Source organism: Chinchilla lanigera, unplaced genomic scaffold, assembly GCF_000276665.1.
Source record: "Chinchilla lanigera isolate Chin_1 unplaced genomic scaffold, ChiLan1.0 scaffold00011, whole genome shotgun sequence".
Classification (NCBI taxonomy): domain Eukaryota; kingdom Metazoa; phylum Chordata; class Mammalia; order Rodentia; family Chinchillidae; genus Chinchilla; species Chinchilla lanigera.
This window is the reverse complement of record NW_004955412.1, coordinates 5,807,637-5,826,309: the sequence shown is the minus strand read 5'-3', so window position 1 is coordinate 5,826,309 and position 18,673 is coordinate 5,807,637. Positions and strand designations below refer to the sequence as shown.

At 39.1% G+C, this 18,673-nt stretch overlaps 1 protein-coding gene across 2 annotated transcripts in view; it reads left to right on the top strand.

Moving 5' to 3' along the window:
* Mmp20 (matrix metallopeptidase 20) overlaps positions 1–10,860 on the top strand; it is a 53,567-nt gene extending 42,707 nt beyond the window's left edge. For both annotated transcript variants that reach the window (XM_005377979.2, XM_013511099.1), the window contains exons 11-12: positions 7,358–7,461; positions 8,741–10,860. In XM_005377979.2, coding sequence (XP_005378036.1) covers positions 7,358–7,461; positions 8,741–8,841 — 205 coding nt within the window. In that variant the 3' untranslated portion in view covers positions 8,842–10,860. The remainder of the gene's footprint in view (positions 1–7,357; positions 7,462–8,740) is intronic.
* The last annotated feature ends 7,813 nt before the right edge of the window (positions 10,861–18,673 follow it).

Below are 18,673 nucleotides of genomic sequence, written 5' to 3'. Positions count from 1 at the left end.
AGAGAAATTAACAACAGAGCTGGAATAGCTGGAGACTTCAATACTCCACTTTTAATAATGGGTAGAACAGGGCTGGGGATGTAGCTCAGTGGCACAGCGCCTGCCTGGCAAGAGCAAGGTCCTGAGTTCAATTACTGGTACCAAAACCAAAAAGCTTTCAGGGCTGGGTATATAGCTCAGCAGCACAGTGTCTGCCTGGCAAGCTCGAGGTCCTGAGTTCGATTCCCAGTACCAGAAAAAAAAAATAATGGGTAGAACAAATAGGTCAATAAGAAGAAAAAAGTACTCCAAACTAACAGGTATCTAGAGATTATTCCAACCAATGAGAAAAGAGTACACAATTTTCTCAATGGCCAATGGGATATTCTCCAGGATAGATGGCATGCTAGGCCACAACACAAGTGTTAATAAATTTAAGGCAACTGAAGTCGTACAAACTATCTTCACTAATCACAACGGTGTAAAGCTGGAAATCAAAACCAGAAGGAAAACTGAAAAATGTATAAATATTTATAAAACTGGAAAAATACAATATTAAACCATCAAACGGCTAAAGAAAAAAATCACAACAGATATTAGAAAATGTTAAGAAATAAATGAAAATTAAAACACAGTATACTGGAACTTGTGGGATACAGTGCAAACAAGTCTTGGGGGAAACTTATAGCTGTAAACGCCTACACTAAGAAAGAACAAAGACCTCTAATCAATCACCTCTACTTCCATACACTGGAAAATCAACAGTAAATTAAACTTAAACCAAGCAGAAAGAAGGAAATAATAAGGCACAATGGAAATAAATGGAATAGAGAATAAATCAGCATTTTGAGAATATCCACGAAGCCAAAAGTTGGATCTTTGAGAAGACCAACAAAACTGACAAATTTTTTACTATACTGACCAAAGGAAAAAGAGAAAACTCAAATTACTAAAATCAGAAATGAGACAAGGAACCAAAAAAAATGGGTAGAACAAATAGGTCAATAAGAATTACTACTGACCTTCCAGAAATAAAAGAGAGTATAAACAAATATTTTGAATAATTATAAACCAATAAATTAGATAAATAAAGTGAACAAATTCCTAAAAAGATATAAGCTAGTGAAACTAAGTCAGGAAGAAATACTCTGCAGAGACCTATAATAAACAGAGATTGAATTAGTAATCAGAAATGATCCACAGGGAAAATCTCAGATTCCACCAGCTTCCTGGTGATTCCTACCAATACATTTAAAGAAGAATGACTGTCAATTTTTCATAAACTTCTCAAAAATATGGAAGAGAACACTGCTTATCTTAGTGTTTCAGGCTACCATTCATTACCCTGATATCCAAATCAGGCAAAGATATAATAATAAAATAAACCTTCAAATCAGTATCTATTATTGACTATGGATGCCAAACCATTCTAAAAATACCAGCAAACAAAATTTAGCAACATATAAAAAATTATACATGCAGAACCACATGAAAATTACGCCAGAATTATAAAACTGCTTAAACATCCAGAAAGCAAATAATGTATCATGTCAATAGACTAAGAAATAAAACCGCATGATCATCTCAGGTGGTATAGAAAAAACACTTGGAAACTCTAACACCATTTTATGAATTAAAAAGAAAGCACCCCAACTAGCACTAGAAAGAAACTTTCAATCTGATAAGTAGCATCTACGGAAAATCCACAGCTGATCTCATAGTCAGTGATAACTGGTTGCCTTACCCACTAAGATCAGGAACAAAACAAAATTTCCACTCTTACCACTCCCATTCGATGTTTACTGGAAGTTCTAATCAGGACAGTTAAGCAAGAATAAGAAAATAAATATCATCTAGATAAGAAAGCAAGCAAAATATTTTTATCTGCTGATAATGTAATCTTTTAATAAAAATCATAAGGAATACTTTAAAACTTTATTAGAATAAAGAAGTTCAGCAAGGTTACAACATGTGAGTTCAGTGTGCAAAGATAAATTTTATTTCTGTATATCTTGGTGAATAATCTGAGAATAAAATTAAGAAAGCTATTAATTTATCATAGCATCAAAAAGACTAAAATTCTTAAAATAAACCTGACAAAGGAAGTGGAAAACTTATTAGTCTGAAAACTACAAAATATTGTCCAAAGACATTAAGACCTAAATGACAAGATAGCTCAAGTTCATGGATCAGAAACCTTAATATCTTTAAGGTAGCAGTATTTCCCAACTTAATCAGAATATCACTGGCTTTTTTGTACAGTTTGACAGACAGACATCTTAAAATTCACCGGGAAATGCATAGGACCTTAAACAGTCAAAATATCTTGAAAAAAGAAAAATTTTTTGAGAATTTATACTTCCTGATTTCAAACTTATTACAAACAAACAGTAATGAAAATAGTATGGTACTGGCAGAAGAATAGACATACATGTCAGTAGAACAAAATTTAGAATCCAAAAGTAAACCTACGTGTCAAAGGGCAATTAGTTTTTGCAGAGGTGCTAAAGCCATTCAATTGGGTAAATGATAGTCTCTTCAACAAATTGTAGTGGGACAAATGAAGAACCACATATATAAAAGCATGGAGTTGGACCCTTACCTCACATCATATATGAAAATTAACTCAAAAGTGAGCAAACATCTTAAATGTAAGTGCTAAAACTATAAAACTCTTAAAGGAAAATGTAGCGGTAAATCCCCATGACCTTGGATTTAGCACTGGGTATTTATATATAACCAAAAAAGCACAAGCCAAAAAGAAAAACTAGACAAAGTGTCCTTCGTAAAAAATCAAAAATTCTTTCTTCAAAAGATACTATCAAGAAAGTAAGATGGTAATGTTGGGAGTGGGAGGAAATATTTATAAATCAGATACATCTGACAAAGGGTTTGTATCTAGAATCTATAAAGGACTTGTAACCCAATTAATAAAAAGACAAAGCGAAAGTTAAAATATGGGCAAAAGACCCAAAGAAGACATTACTCCAAAGAATATATATGAATGGCCAATATACACATGGAAAATGCTCGGCGTTTGTGGTTATCAGGCAAATGCAAGTCAAAACCACAAGTAGATACTACTTCATACCTACTAGGAAGCTATAATCAAACAGTCAAATAATTATAAGTCTGTGGAGAAATCAGAACCCCATACGGTTGCTGGTGGGGCTGTAAATTAGCACAGCAATATTGGAAAAATTTCTTGTTATTCAAAAAATGAAACACAGAATTACCGTGATCTAGGAGTCCATTCACTGGTATCTATACCTAAGAGAAATAAAAACATATGTACACATGAAAACCATACACCAATATTCATAGCGGCATTATTCATAATAGTCCAGTGGTGTGGGAAAACCCAATCTCCATGAGGTGTTGAATCAATATATAAAATATGGTAAGGTTGTGAAATGGCCATCAAAATGCAGTGCTGGTTTATGCTATGATATTGAAAAATCTGGAAGATTGCGTCAAGTGAAAGAAGTCAGTCACAAAAAAGTCCTGTATGATTCCATTTATATGAAACCTCCAGAACACGCAAGTTGACAAGACAAAAAGTAAATTAGTAATTGTCAGGGGCTGCATGGGGTGGAAAGGGGTGGGCAGCGAGGAGGGAAGTTGCAGATGGATAACTGAAAGGCATAAGATTTCTCTTTGGAGTAAAGACAGTGTTCTAGAATGGACTGTGTTGGTAACAACATGATTCTGGGAATATAGGTTTGTTTTTTTAAATTAAATTGTTAAAAGAGAAAAGGAAAAAAATACTGCAGTAAGCCTGCCAGAGATGGTGAGTTAGAGAGTAAGCGATAGATTTGACTGATTTTCAACAGGAAGAGACTGAGGTCTTGGTGGTTGACTCAACAACTTGGTGGTTGTTCTGCTGTATTTAGTTTTGTTTTGTGATGCTGGGAACACAGTCCAGGGCAACATCTCAGCATCTCCACTGAACTACATCCCCAGCCCCAGGAGCCGTAGCTTGGATTTAGATTTTGACATTTACCAAATAATCAAACTTCAGAAGTGCAGCAGAATTAGGGAAATAAAGAGTTCTATTTTGGGCATGGGGAATTTGACTCGCTGGTGAGACTCAAGAGTGGAAATGTCCAGAAGAGAGCTGGACATCGAGGTCTTGAGCTCAAAAAGAACTCAGGCTGGAAAGATCAATTTAGAATTCACCATGTATCGGGTAGAACTGGCCGCCTGAGGTGTGAGACTGCCCAGGAAGAAGGGGTTCAGGCACAGCATGTGAAGTTTGTTTTTGAAAATAAGCGAGGGAGAAAAATTTACCTAATTGTCAATGCTTGCAACATCTTTTGGTAGCAATTTACTATTATTTTCTTTTTTGCCCAGGTTGTTCCTCATCTTTAAGTATTTAAGAGTATAATTTTGTATTCTGACATTTTTCACTCAGTGTTATAGCACAGATATTTCTCTATGTTTTTACAAACCTTCATTTCAGAATCTCTTTCCAGTCATTTTCTTCGTGGTCTTGTTTCCTGATTTGCTGGAGTGGTGCAGGGCAGCATCTCACTCTACTGTTTTCCTTTCACTTCTGATCACCTCGGCCCCTGCCTTTCTCCAGGGTAGATCACAAAGGACCCTTCCACCGTGAAAGCCATGTGATTCCTGGCTAGAATTGACTATTGTCTTCAAGGGGGAATTGAAGGGTTTTTTTCATTGTCCCTCTTGATTCAGACCAGAAGGACCACCTTGAAGAAACTTCCTGAAAACATTGTAGGTATTTTATCAATAAGTTCCCCTTTTTGAGAAGTTCCCCTTATCAATAAGTTGCCCATCCTTTCTCACACTCTCTTTACATATCCTTAGCAAGCTCAGCTCTCTGCTTAGTCCTTCAAAGGAAGCAGAATGGATTCAGGCCATTGACTTTTGATAGAAATCATCACAATTAAGACACTGGAAATGCCTTAAAAGTGTAATTTCTAAGCATATATTTTAGTTTAAGCAAAAATACATTTCACCAAAATTGTCCCCAAACCTTACACTACAAACATGGAGAGTGAGACACTATACCTGAAAAACTACATCAGGCATCACTATATTACTAGTGAAGTTTAACTGGTTTAAGTAAGCAATGATTGACTTACTATCTATACACTTTAATCAACATTAAAGATGAAACAGATGCTCATGAAGGAAATAAATACAGTTGCAAATCACTATTTGTAGTTTGATAGATTTCATAAACAAGACCTCAATGACAAGAAATAATATACAATGATTTTAGCAGCTACCTAATGTACAGTAAATTATCAGTAAAAATATTTTCTTTAATATTCAAATTCAGCTAATACTTTTTGATAGCTTACCATGTACCAGGAATCTTGCTAGGTATTTTCTTGTATTATCTCACTCATGCATCTGCCTTCTCCACAATATTGAGAAATAAATACTGCTAGCTTTGTTTAATAGCTAAAAAAAGTGTCTCAAGGAGGATACTAATTAGATAATGATCATACCGCTAAGAAGTGGTCCAACTGAAGCCGTGCTTCATGTCCTTTGAATCTAAATGTGAAGGCCCTTCCTGTTTACCATATATTTATCCCATATATTTATCCTTCAATTCTCTTCATTTACCTATTCTCAGGCAAAATGCCCATGATTCTCATCTGTCATGTAATTACTTTTCTTTTATCATCTTGCAAAATCCTCAATAGCAGGGTCTTTCCTCCCCTGGTCTTCTGGATCACCTCCCTTTTCTGCTTCCTCTCAACTTTGTGTAGCCCTGCAAAGTGTTATCAAATAAGCTGTGTTTAAAGATTAAAAGAAAAAAATGCAATACAAAAGAAAGAAAAGTTAAAGACTAAACCCATTGTTGACTTAGTAAAGTTCACTCAACCTCATAATATCAAGTAAGAGTTAATGGTTCTTGGGGACAAAATAAACCACAGTCTTATGGCCGGGACCTGTCCTGGGTTGCCACATGAGCCAGGCATGTGGTGTGTGTATCCACAAATTGCCCTTGTGGCCAATAATTTCCAGATGAGGAAACCAGGGTTCAAAGTTCACATCATATTCTCCTGATCACAGAGCCAACAAATAACAGTCAGAAACTCAGACCCACAGCCATCTGGGAAAGATGTGTTATGCTTGTTGCTCTGTACAGAAATCCCCAAATATCTGTCCACAAACGAAGAGCTAGGACCTCACACAATTTTCACCAGGTCATGGCGAAATAAGAACACCAAAAATGTAAACGTTCTGTGTGAGCATAGAGTCAGATTTTGGCAAGAACTGTCTTTTATTCTAAGTTTATGTCCTGCCTTTTTGATGATAGTCTATCTTCTTTGTGAAATGATAATGAAGACAGTAATAGTTTTTGGTAGTTTGCACAATGCTCTTTTTTTGATAAACTGAAGACTAGGTAATCTTGTGTCAGGTATGTAGGCCCCTGACTTCTTAATGTCTACATTAAAGGTTTAAATAAAATATTAATATGTTATAGTAACTATATTGAAATGTTGGGGGAGCTGGTTTCCATTCCTACCCCTAATACTCTGAAAAGCAGCTCAAAAAACAAAAGCCAAACAGCCCTATCAATTTCAGACCAAATACTTCTTTCTCAAAGCTCGACTTCAGCTGAACATCCTGAAATTTATGTCCCCTTGCCTATGTAATCATAGCCATACAAGCAACATTTCAGGAGATGGTGGGTGTGACCTGCTGCCACAGGAAACCACCCAGTAACCCCGGAAAAATTTATCTGACCTTTGAGTGGAAAAGGAATGAGGCATGCACCTGGGAGTGTCCCTAGGTGGGACTCTGTCCTGATAAAGAAGGGACTTCCTTATGCATGAAATGAAGTCATGAAAGAGTTAAGAGCCACTGCTGCTTAAGGATGAGTTCATACAGTAATGTTGATTTATGCAAGTCACAATTTTCACTACAAGATATAATTAGATCACAAAAAGATGTGTTAATACTAATGGTGGTGGCTGATCCAGGAAAAGAAAGCTAATTTACCATTTGGTCAGTCATGTCATCTTTCAGGAAATAAAAGCAAAATGGAATTCAGTTACACTGACTTGAAAGGCACAGAATCGGTCATTACAGACTGTCCAGATTCTTATTTACTGATTATTCCCACGTTCATTCAATATACATTACTTGCTCAACCCTTTCTCCATGGGTATGTTGCACTAACCCAAATAAAAAGTCCCTATAAGAGGCTTTGTTTAGTTACCTAAGAAATTAATATATGTGTGTGAATATGTGTGTGTACAGAGAGAGACAGACAGACAGACATCTAAAATAAGTCATAAATGAGACTGGATAAATACATCTAACCAGCACCCTGTCCTCCGCAATCAACAAAACCCTCTTATTGCCATTATTTATAAAATAATACATCTTCCAGCTATGACGAACGAAAAAGGAAAATGGAAAAAGACCACCCAAAGAGCACCGAAGAAGAATTTTCAGGAGTACACGGCCAAATAGATGCTGCTGTAGAATTAAATGGTGAGTGTCTTCACTGGAAATTTTCTCTGTGGAAATTTTAACACGAAATCTTAACAAGAAATCTGGGCTTTGTTTTAACACAACTGAAAGTATATTTCCAAGTGGGACTCATTATTTCTTATTTTTGGTCCTGGATCCTTTTTAAGTTTAGCTAACTAAATTATTCACCAGAAAGAGGAATTATAAAAGGTCTGCCCTTGCGTTTCTCTCTTTACTGGTAGAAATTTTTGAAAATATAACCTGGGGGTGGTGATGCATGTCTTTAAACCTAGCATTCTGGGAGGCTGAGGCCGGAGGATTGCCAAATCCAAGCCCCGCTTGGTCATCTTAGCAAGACCCTGTCTCAAAAAAAAAAAAAAAAAAAAAAAAAAACTCAAGAAAAGGCTCTGGGTTCAATCCGCAGAACCAAAAAAATAAAAAAAAAAGGTCAGCTTTCTTCTATTAGTGAGCTAGATCATAAGGCCTACACAGATCAAAATAAAAATGAGCTGCTTCATCTTCAAATTAAGTCTTGAGGTGGTGGAAGAAAAATAAGGTAGACATTGTCTCAAGCTTCCCAGTGCCTTTTTCTTTTCTATCACCCAATGTCTAAAACTTACACATAACCAGGAAAGTAAAACTGAACTGAGTTGAATAAATTTAACTGAGTCTTCAGAATGAGTCAGTCAACATGCTCTTCCTGAGTGTACAGCACAAAGCTGGACATGGCTCAGGAATGAGAGACAGACCCAGACCTGGCCTCTGCTGTCATGGAATGGTGAACATCTCTGGGAAATATGCAGCCGCCCAAAACAGGTGAAATCAGTGGAAAACAAGACAGTGTATAATTCAGCAAATGGATCGTGGAATTGTACAGGAAAGTTCATCATAATTGAAAGAGGTGGCCTAAGAAAGAAAAGATCAGACTTGACAGCTGCAGTCACGGTGAGAAATCTGGTTTTGAGTCCTGGCTAGAGACTTCACCAGGCTAAGAGCAGGAGAGACCAGGTCTTTAAAGAGAATAGCCCGAGGGGTACTTTAAAGCATCGCTGAGGATGGCTTGTCAGGTAAGTGAAGACCTTGGTGCGGCTAGAACAAAGAGAAAGAGACAAAATGGCTGCTGAATTAGAAGTGCTGAATTCCAAGCAGGGAGGACCATGTGGAAGGCAAGCTAACTGCCCCCTGACGGGGTCCCAGTTCCACACTGATGCCGCCTCCAGAAAGCTGTAATTATAAATCCTCCGGTTCCACGTCCACAAGTCCTTGTCAGTAACCACATTTCCAACCTTGTCTCTTTTAGGCTACATTTACTTCTTCTCAGGACCAAAAACATACAAGTACGACGTAGAAAAGGAAGATGTGGTCAGTGTGGTGAAATCTAGCTCCTGGATTGGTTGCTAAAGGGAAAGGTCTCACCTTCTCCAAGAAATAAAGACGACCACCGTGGCTGATCACTGGATTTGAAGGCCTAAAGCTCACGTAGAACAGGGATTCTTCCCATGGCCTTCAGTTCTACGTGCAAGTTAGAGTCCACTGGAACAATAATGTTTCTAAATTTTTCAGAGTTGCACATTCAAAATTTTAATCCTAATGAGAAATTAAGCCAACTTTACACAAAATACAAATCAACCTAATGTATTTCACAGTTAGACACTCATTTTAGTCTTACCTAATATACTCTAAAGCAAATTGATCAGTTGAGTTTTTATTTTCAGGTAGAAGCTTGCTTGTGCATTCCCTGACATATAACTACTTTATTAGGAAATAGCAATACCATGCAAATTATGACTGATCTTTGTAGACATTGACTTTTTGGCCACTATTAATTATAACAAATATAAATATGCCTGTTATTACTTTAACCACATCACAAACAAAAATGGCATAAGGTTTGTTTCTTATTTTATTTGATTCTGTGTCTGCTCCGTTGTCTCTGACACAGGCCATGCCAGACAAACATTCAAATGAATTTTCATACCCAACGACAGATTGATACTTTACAACAGGAGAACATTTTAATGAAAGTCAATAGAAATATTATATTAGAATAGTCCTCCATTTCTCTTTTCTATTAATATTTACCCATCTCTGTAATACTTTATTTGGCAACAAAGTCTGTGTACCTATAGAAAATGTAAATTTTAAGATAGTATGTGTACACAGACCCAAAAGAAAGAAATAAATAAGGATCACTCCTGTTTCCTTTTAACATCCACAGTGACCCATCTAAATTTCTTCTGAACAGTTTTCTATATAAGAGAGTTCACTTTTTAACTTTAACTTTTTTTTACTTTAAAATCGATCTTTTTCCCCCCTACCTAGTCATCAGTACTGACAGATGAAATTATGGCTGTCTTTCTTATAACTTTTGAAATCTTACCCTTAAAAATGTAAAGATTCTAAAACATTTTAGCGGTTCTAAAATTGAGTGATGAAAGGTGTGTAATGTCCTTCATAAACTACCTAGAACACTGACAGTTTTTAACAAAAGTGACTATCATTGTTACCACTATTTATTCAATTTTTTCAGAGTCACTAAAAAGACAATGTTAAGAAGGAAGGAGGCAGTTACGCGAGGTACTCTACACCTTGCATTTGGTTTCTGTTACTGGAAGTAGCTATTTATAGCCAAACAGATGTTGAGTTTTTGTTGAAGGCAGCATCTGTTATCCTTCCTTTGCAATCTCAGTCCATCCGGTGGCATGATTAATGGATTAAAAAAAATGTGGTAATATCCACAGGGAAGAAAAATCACTTTTGCAAAACCAGCTGAGAACTACTTAGTATCATAAGCAAAGAGGAAAAGATTAAAGATTCCTTGGAAAGATTAAAAACACAGAAATTCCACTCCTTAGTATATATCTGAAAAACTGAAACATGCCCACACAAAAACTTGAAACATTCCTAGCAGTGTTATTCATAATAGTCAAAAGTGGAGATATTCTATCACATGATTAATGGATAAATACAATGTGGTAATATCAAACAACAGACTATCATCCAACAATAAAAAGAAATGAAGTACTAATACATGCTACAATATTATAGATGAAGCTTGAAAACATCATGCTAAGTAAAAGAAACCAGCCACAAAAAGCCACACACTTGTATGATTTTATTCATGTGCAGTGTTTATAGTAGGAAAATCCGTAGAGACAGAAAACAGACTAGTGCTTCTCAGGAGTTGCTGGAAGGAGACAACAGGAAGAGACTGCTCATGGGTACAGGGCTTTGGGGAGGGTGCTGAGAATGCTCTAAATTGGTGATGGTGATGGTTATGCAACTCTGTGAATAAATTAAAGGCCACGGAATTGTACACTTTAAGTGAGTGTGTTGTATGTTATGTGAATTATATCTCAATAAAATTGTTACATTTTAAAAAATAAACAAGAATACCAAAGTGGTGTGACAATCCATGAAGTTCCGACGTCCTGGCAGCCGTGGCAGGGACAAGGAGGCAGTGAAGCACCGGCCTTAAGACACCTGGTACTGAGCAACCAGCCAGGTGTCCCCTCTGTGTCCAGCGCAGAGCAGGAGCTGCGCACCGAGGACACTGCTCTGCGTACACGGATGCCGCGGAAAGCAGCAGAACACATCCTCAGCGGACCGCCCGGCTGGGTTCAAGCCCTGGATCTGCTGTTTTTAGCTATATGATATCACTCCAGTTCTTTAACCTCTGTCTGTCTTTGTTTCCTCATTTGTAAAATTGGAATTGGAGTGATTCTCACTTCCTGGGGATATTTAGAAGCTTATAAATCTGACTTAAAATGTGCAGCAGCGCTCCTAGTAGTTCCTGGTACCCTATAATTGCTTTTAAAATAATTAGAATTGATTTTGCTTGCAGAATTCTTATATATCCCTTGAGATACCTAAAAGCTGGATGAACTGTAACAAAATATGAATTAATAATCAATGACCTGAATTTTTCTTGTTCAAGTTCCAAGTTAAGCCATGTATATATATACAATCTCAAAAGTAGCTCTTAAAATTACGTTTCTTGAATTAAGGAACACCTGGCTCCCAGATATATTAGTGGACATTTGGGAACATATAGTCTCTCTAAAGTTCAAGAAATAATGATTATGTGTCATAAGTCAAACCATTTATTCTGTGAGATACGAGAACTTTGTACACAATATTTTATAATATATACAGCTCTTGTTCCATATTTGCACATTCTCATCAACAGATTTAACTAAACAAGGTTACAAAATATATTTAAAAAATAATCATATCTATATAGAACAGGTACAGATTTTTTCTTAACAATACAACTATTTATATGACATTTTCATTGCATTGTAAATAACTCAAGGTGATTTTACATCTACAGGAGGATGTACATAGATTACACGCAGAGATTACATTTTATGTAAGGGATTTTTGCACTCACAGATAATAGTATCCTGGAACCAATCCCCTGCACAGACCAAGGAACAGTTTTACTCTTCACTCGGCTTCAGACTACACAAAAGCTTTTAAATAACAATTTTGAAGAAAGTGTGGTTTAACGACACCTTTGAGAGTTACGAGTAATGACAACAGACTTCATTTTCCACGTTGCCCTATTAACATGCGTGATGACTGTGAGCAGATCCCTTTCAACACTCCAAAAATGCCTCTAAAGGCTGGATGGATTGTCCCTAACAGAATCCACAAAGTGTTCTGTGGTTGGAAGCAAGCTCCCTTCCACTTAGCCTGGTCTGAATGGTGCAGCTAACTTCACCTACTGAGACTATTTCCTTCCAAATGTTTACTTGGAAACAACTTAGACTTCCGTGTCACAAAGCACATGGCAATTCTGTGTGTACTATTTTTAAATGATCACAAGAACTTCATGGTGCTTTTAGTTATGTATCAACCAGGTATTTTTCTCTTTATTCCAGTTTTAGTCATTTCTTCTATCAGATGATGATACTGAAGTTTCTTCATGAATATCCATAGCTAAAATTACCTCGCAAAGCGCCATTTGAGAGAAAATGTGTAATGCCAGTCAACAGATTAGTTTTCAATTCCCAAAATGGAACACAGAAGTGCCCAGGACATAAGGATTTTCTGCATTTTTCCCTGAAAGCCCTGATGAGGGAAGGAACAACATCCTCTGGTGGGCTTCCATTTGCCAAGCCTGTCTTTGGTATCGTCCCATCCCTGAGTGGCTTGCGGGCCATGTTCTTATACTCAAAATACCACTCTCAACACCCAGGCTCTTGGAAGTGAAATAGGAGCGGACAGAGAAGCTTGCATGATAAGTTATAGCGAGGCATCGGTGAATGACTTTGGGGTTCAAAAAAAGACCCTTTAATGCTTGTGTCTTCTCCACTCATGTCGGTATGATATATGTTCCTCTAATCCAGTATATCACCTAACAGGTTTGGGGATAACTTTGGTGCACAGGGTAACTATTCTGACACGAGTTGGAAGACAGACCAAAAAAGAAAAGGAAAGGAAGAAGTCAGTGAGAAAATTGCCATAGAATAGTTGAGAAATGTTACATTAAACCTATCTGAAATCAGGCACACTGTAATCCTGGCTTCTCAGGATGCTGAGCAGGTGGACTGAGGGTTTGAGGCCAGCCTGGGCTATTTAGCAAGAACTTGTCTCAAAATTTAAAATTTTTTCAATAGTCTAGTGATGTAGTTCAATGGGAGGGCACCTGCCTTGCATATGCGAGCTCCTGGGATCGATCCCAGATATCACATAAACCCATCTCCGCTTATCTGCGGTGGGGAGAAAGCAGGATGATATAGTTAGCAATTTGTTTACTCTTGGAAAATCTTAGGACTGCATTATGATAACAAATAACTTCAGCTTTTGAGATTTGTTAATAATAGTTACAGCCTCTACAGAGCAGAGGATATCAGAAGTCACATTCCACTGCCCAATGACTATAGTATGTCACTTTGCTAAATTTTAAACATATTTCCATATCTGAATTTGTTGTGCAGGATTACTATCTATGCACTGAGTGAAATGCATACCTAGAAGTGTAATCATTGGGTTGTAATCTATGCGTATGTTTAGCTTTAATATACACCACTAAGTCATTTTCAAAATGGTTGTAATGTCTTAATGTGCATACTCTGCAATGAATAGAGTTGTGTTTCATTGACTTTTATTATATGATCTCTTTTATTGAGGATTTATTTTATGCCAGACATTGTTTAATGCTTTGCACATATTGCTTCACTTAATCTATACCGTTCAATGAGGTAGAAATTACTGCTTTCTCCACGTTCGGGTTAAGCGCGTTATCCCAGTCACATATCTAAAAGGAGGCAGAGCAAGGATAGAACGGCTTCACTGCAATAACCTCAGAGCAAACACATATGATAACTATCTCTCACGAACACTGAAGGAACAGCAGCATTTCGTCCTGTGCATAAACCAAGTCAGCTCTGTACAGAGCTACCCTGAGGGCTGAGGAAAAGAGCCAGGAGCTTCCAGACGTCCTCAGCATGGGAAGGCTCCGGTGACTGGGAGGAAGGAAGGATGGGGGGTGGGCAAGGCTGGGAGCTGAGGAACGAGCGGGGGAGACCAGGGGCTGTGTGCCCCGGCTCACTCTGCCCTCGGCGTCTGCAGCCCCACACGTTCGCAGCTGACCCCTCAGCCACGAGGCTTCTGATTCTCGAGCTCTGAGAATAACATGAGCCTCAGCATCCTCGAGGCAGGAGTGATTTTTACACACATTTTGCCTTTCCCAGGGGAAACATTACCAGGTTATTTCTTCTGGAACGCCTCTCTTTGTTCTCTCACTGTTTATTGTTCCTAAGTGAGTTTTTTTTCCCCTCTCTTCCTCATTCCACGGGTGCTTATCGACCACTGGGCACCGGGCTGATGGGAATTTCTCTTAAATGCTCGCGGTCTCTTTGAAGAGCCCCACCTTGCAGCCTTAAGGGAAACTCTGGGCAGGATGCCGGAGCCTTGCTGCAGCCCACAAGTGCAGCGGTTCTGCCTACAGACAGATCAGCAGTCTTCCAGTCTTGGAACTCTCTCTTGTCTCCTTTGAGAGAGGGAACGCCTGAGAGACTCAGTCTGCTTCTTTAAGGTCCGGGACAGGACCTCATCTGACCCTTTGGACGGACACCTCCCTGAGGGAGCTTAGGGCATTACATTTTAGCTCAACTGTCTCCAAATTTCCACCTTCCAGGCCATGTTCTTCTTAGGAAAGAACTAAGTATAAAAAAGTAGTTCCTCAAACACAAAAGTGAGAGTCCTGTCCTGCACTGGGTCTCGAGTCACCCCTTTCCCTCTATGATCTCACACCGCCCCAATCCTCCTGAGCATGTCCGTGTTGCGGGGGCTCCTGCTCTCCACGGGGTCCTCACCTTCTCTCCAAACTCCTTCCCCGAGCACAGTCATGCTTACCTGTGCTCCGTCACCCTTCCTGGGCCTGGAACAGCTTCAACCTGGACATAGCGCGTCTTCCACAACACCCAACTCAGGAATTTACAGTGTCAGTGGCAGCAGTGGATGTATTGCAAGTTTAAGACTGAGACTGGAGTCCAGAAAAGCAAACAATACACAAACGAGCATCAGACCTCCTCCTTGCAACCTTCCCTCGCCAGTCTCATCACGATATCCTTTCCTGACTGTCTTTCTTTTCAGGCCCTAGTCTCCACAGGTGCTGTGGTCTCTTCTTGCTTTTGGCTGTCTTCTTTTCCCACTTCTCCAAATTCAAAGACTTTGATTGTTTCCTTGACAACACCAGGAAAATATATAATTCCCATGACCTTATTGCATACCCTGGTTGAGCTTCCTCGCCCTCCATTTCCAGTTTCTTGGATCGTGACTTTCAAAACCAAAATGCCATAAATGGCGTTCTCAGAAGGAAAATGTTCCTTAGGGTTCCAACTAAGCCAGTAGTAACTCAGATCTCTGAAAGTGTTTAACAGCTTCAAAGCTTCCAGTTCAAATGTTTGTTGTTTCATAGTGGAAGCACCAGTGTTTCCCTCTCCCGAGAGCCTGTAGGCAGAGTGGCAGTTCATAATCTACTTTCCCCATTTCCTGAGAAAACATCCAACCTGAGGCTCTTTTTTCTCTGCATTCAAACACTTCTTAAAGACATAGTCTCCTAGACAGAAGTCAAGTCTCTGCCGTGAGGAAAAGCTCACTTGAAGGACTAGCCATATCAGAGGACGCAAAGCATTCTTTTCTCCACTATTCCTTCTGGGACAATAAGGCAGTCTGGATTTTGGAGCAAATATATGAAGTCAGTTTAAATAACAAAATCTTTCCACATACATAAGATCCAAACATGCTTTCAACTTCAAGATATATTTACATTTCAGAGACTAAGTCTTATTTCCTAGGGTCCTTGGGAAAGAAACTTTTTTGCTTCCCTACTCTATACCAAGAGTTTAATTATCAGAATAGCTCTGGAGGTGGGATTACTGTCACCTAACAAGCAGTATAAGCCAGCTCCATGGAGGTTAACATTTTTTGCCTAATTTTACACAAAGAATCACAGAAGAATGATCAAAATCTGTTCTTCAAATCCCAAGTCCTTAGAGAGCTGTAGTTCCTCAAACATCCAGGTGCTAAATAAAACACTCAGTGGCAGTCTACCTCTTAACATTTTGTCCTACCGCAAATCCTCCAAAAGTACATCAGAAAAGGGATGTTGGGGATCAGAAAATGATACCCCAAAGTACGGGGCTTTAGCACTGACACAGCATTGTGGTCTTTCTCATCTCCTGACACTCTGTCTCTTGTCTCTCTTACTCCTCCAAAGTATAAGGAAGGGTCTTCTCTTAAGTTCTTTTATCTGCCTATATATTAATCCTCTAGAAAGGAACTCAACTGTCGCAAGCTCCTTTAGGAACCCCATCAACCAACAAAAATTAACTCAGAGAGGAAATACTACACCCAGAGAGACTCTCTCACAGACTGTCACCTGTGCCTCTGAGGACTTCAGAATGATCTTATTACGTGAAAGAACTTTACCTGAATAAAAAGACAACCTCTATTCACCAGGCATTCTTTCTACTGATCCTCCCTTAACTTGTATGCATCTTCCCCGTGAAGCCCCCAGCCCCTATTTCTTTCTGTAGCTCAGATGTTATTAAAAACTTCAATCATCTGGCCCTTCCAAAAGTCTCATATTTTGTGGGACTCTATGGATATGATTAAAATGCTTTTTCTCTTGTTAATCTCTCTATTGTCAGTTTATTTCATAAACTTAATTATAGAACCTTCAGAGCTTAAAAAAAGTTTTGTCTACAGGAGACATAAGAGGTAAGAGGTGGAGATAGGTTTCCAAGAAAGGAAGAAGATGAGAAACAAATGCAGCATTCAACATGTCATCCTGTTTATTAAATATATTTGTGACCTACTAATTCATGAAAGCATTCATGTTAATAATTAGTCTTTGCAGAAATCCATACTGCTCTATCCCTCCAAGGTAGGGAGAACAGATATAAAAAAATAAGAATACTAGAAGACAAATACTGGAAGTTACTAACTTCAAGAATACCATGAAGAGGGAGCAAGATCTCCTACCAACTGTCCCAGCCGTGAGTAAAGAGAATAGCACCTGATCTGTAAGAAGAAAACATCAGCACACAAGGGTCGTGATTCCTGGTCAGTAAATCATGACCAAGGGCCTGATGCCCGAGACAAGCTATCTTGAAAAACCTCCCAGACAACATGTGAAAGATCCAGAGACAAGTAGGATTTTGCAGTCTGAGAACAACAGTCTGCTCCGGGATTCAGGGAGATGCTAGAGTCAACATGCTGTCATTATAAGGCATTCATGCTTTGCTCCTAAAAGAGCCTTTGATGATGCTACTGACAAGCAATGAAGGTTAAATAACATGTCTACAATCCCACAGATTGCTAAAGTGGAGACTTAGAACTCACACCCCGCTGAAAGCCCAGAATCCTGCAATGAAAAGGTGACAGGTAGGTGCGGAGAGAAGGAAGCGGCAGTGGCTGCAGCAGGGGCCACAGCTCCTGGGTCAGAGCTGTTCACTGTGCTTCATCCCACCTGCACCTTCCCAGTGACACCTTACCAGTAACTCACCAGCCTGCGAGGCCTGTCATCAAATCAGTAAGGGTGTGTGATACGGGCAAATTATTTCTTTCTCTAAGCTTCAATTTTCTCATCTGCAAAACTGGAATAAGAAAATTATTGTTGTGGAAACTGTGAAAATCTAGATAATTAGTTTAACACAGTGCCTAGCTCCTCATAAGCAACCGGTTAACAACTGGCATAATATTAATAAATAGTTGTTGTTTCTATTTCACTTCTAAAGCCGAGGAGGGCATGCCCTGCGGTCTGGTGCTGCCTGTCCTGCTGCTAAGTACCAGAGAACAAGAAATCTAGGTTCTTCTCCAGGACCGTGTCACCCGTGGTTCTGGGAACACAGGCGTGCACCACAGCACACCCGGCCCTCCAGGGTTTTTTCAGGACTTCTGCTAAGCTCTGTGTTCTTGAATGACTTGTGTTAGACTAGAAAGTGATACCCCGAAGACTGGTACCTTGCCTGCTGATAGGCCTTGGGTCCTACCTCAGAATCAGCTCCCTCTGATCTTCCCTGTTTCTCTCCCTGCCAGCTCAGACAGAGGCTTTCTGCAAATTTCCTTGTCTGCTCCAAGTCTGAACCCCACAGAAGAGACCATTCTCTCTGGTTTCCTCTCTGAGATTCCAATACCTGAACTCATATCCCAGCACGAAAGACTAAAGTCTGTCACACACTTGAATAGACTTCTGTCACACAGCTTTCCATTTCTCGATTCCAAAGGCAATCCTTTTTAAAACATTATCTCTTCTACAGGCCCAAAAGCCTTTGTTATGGTTTGTGTCTGGGTGTCCCCCCAAAGCCTCATGCTGTCATGGGGCAGGCTTTTAGCATTTGATTGATTGTGAGTGTGAGAGCTACACCCACCCTGGGGTGGATAGTTTGCATGAGGGAGAGGAAGAGGCTGCTTGCGGCCATTTCTCCCTTATGTGCTTGTTGCTTTTGCTGTGTTCTGCCACCATGAGCTGTAGCCCTCTGCCATGAGCCACTCTGCCTTGGAACCTGCCAAGTATGGACTGAAACATCCACAAACTGTAAGCGAAATAAACGTTTCCTTCCTTGATTTTAGGTATCAGGTATTTTGTCCCAGCAACAAGAGGAAAGTAAACAAGACAGATTTTGGTACCAGGAGAAACAGAATTGTAAGGATGTCATTCTTTAATGGCTTTAGGGGTTCCTGGAGTTGGCTCTGTAATTTCATGAGACCTAAGGAC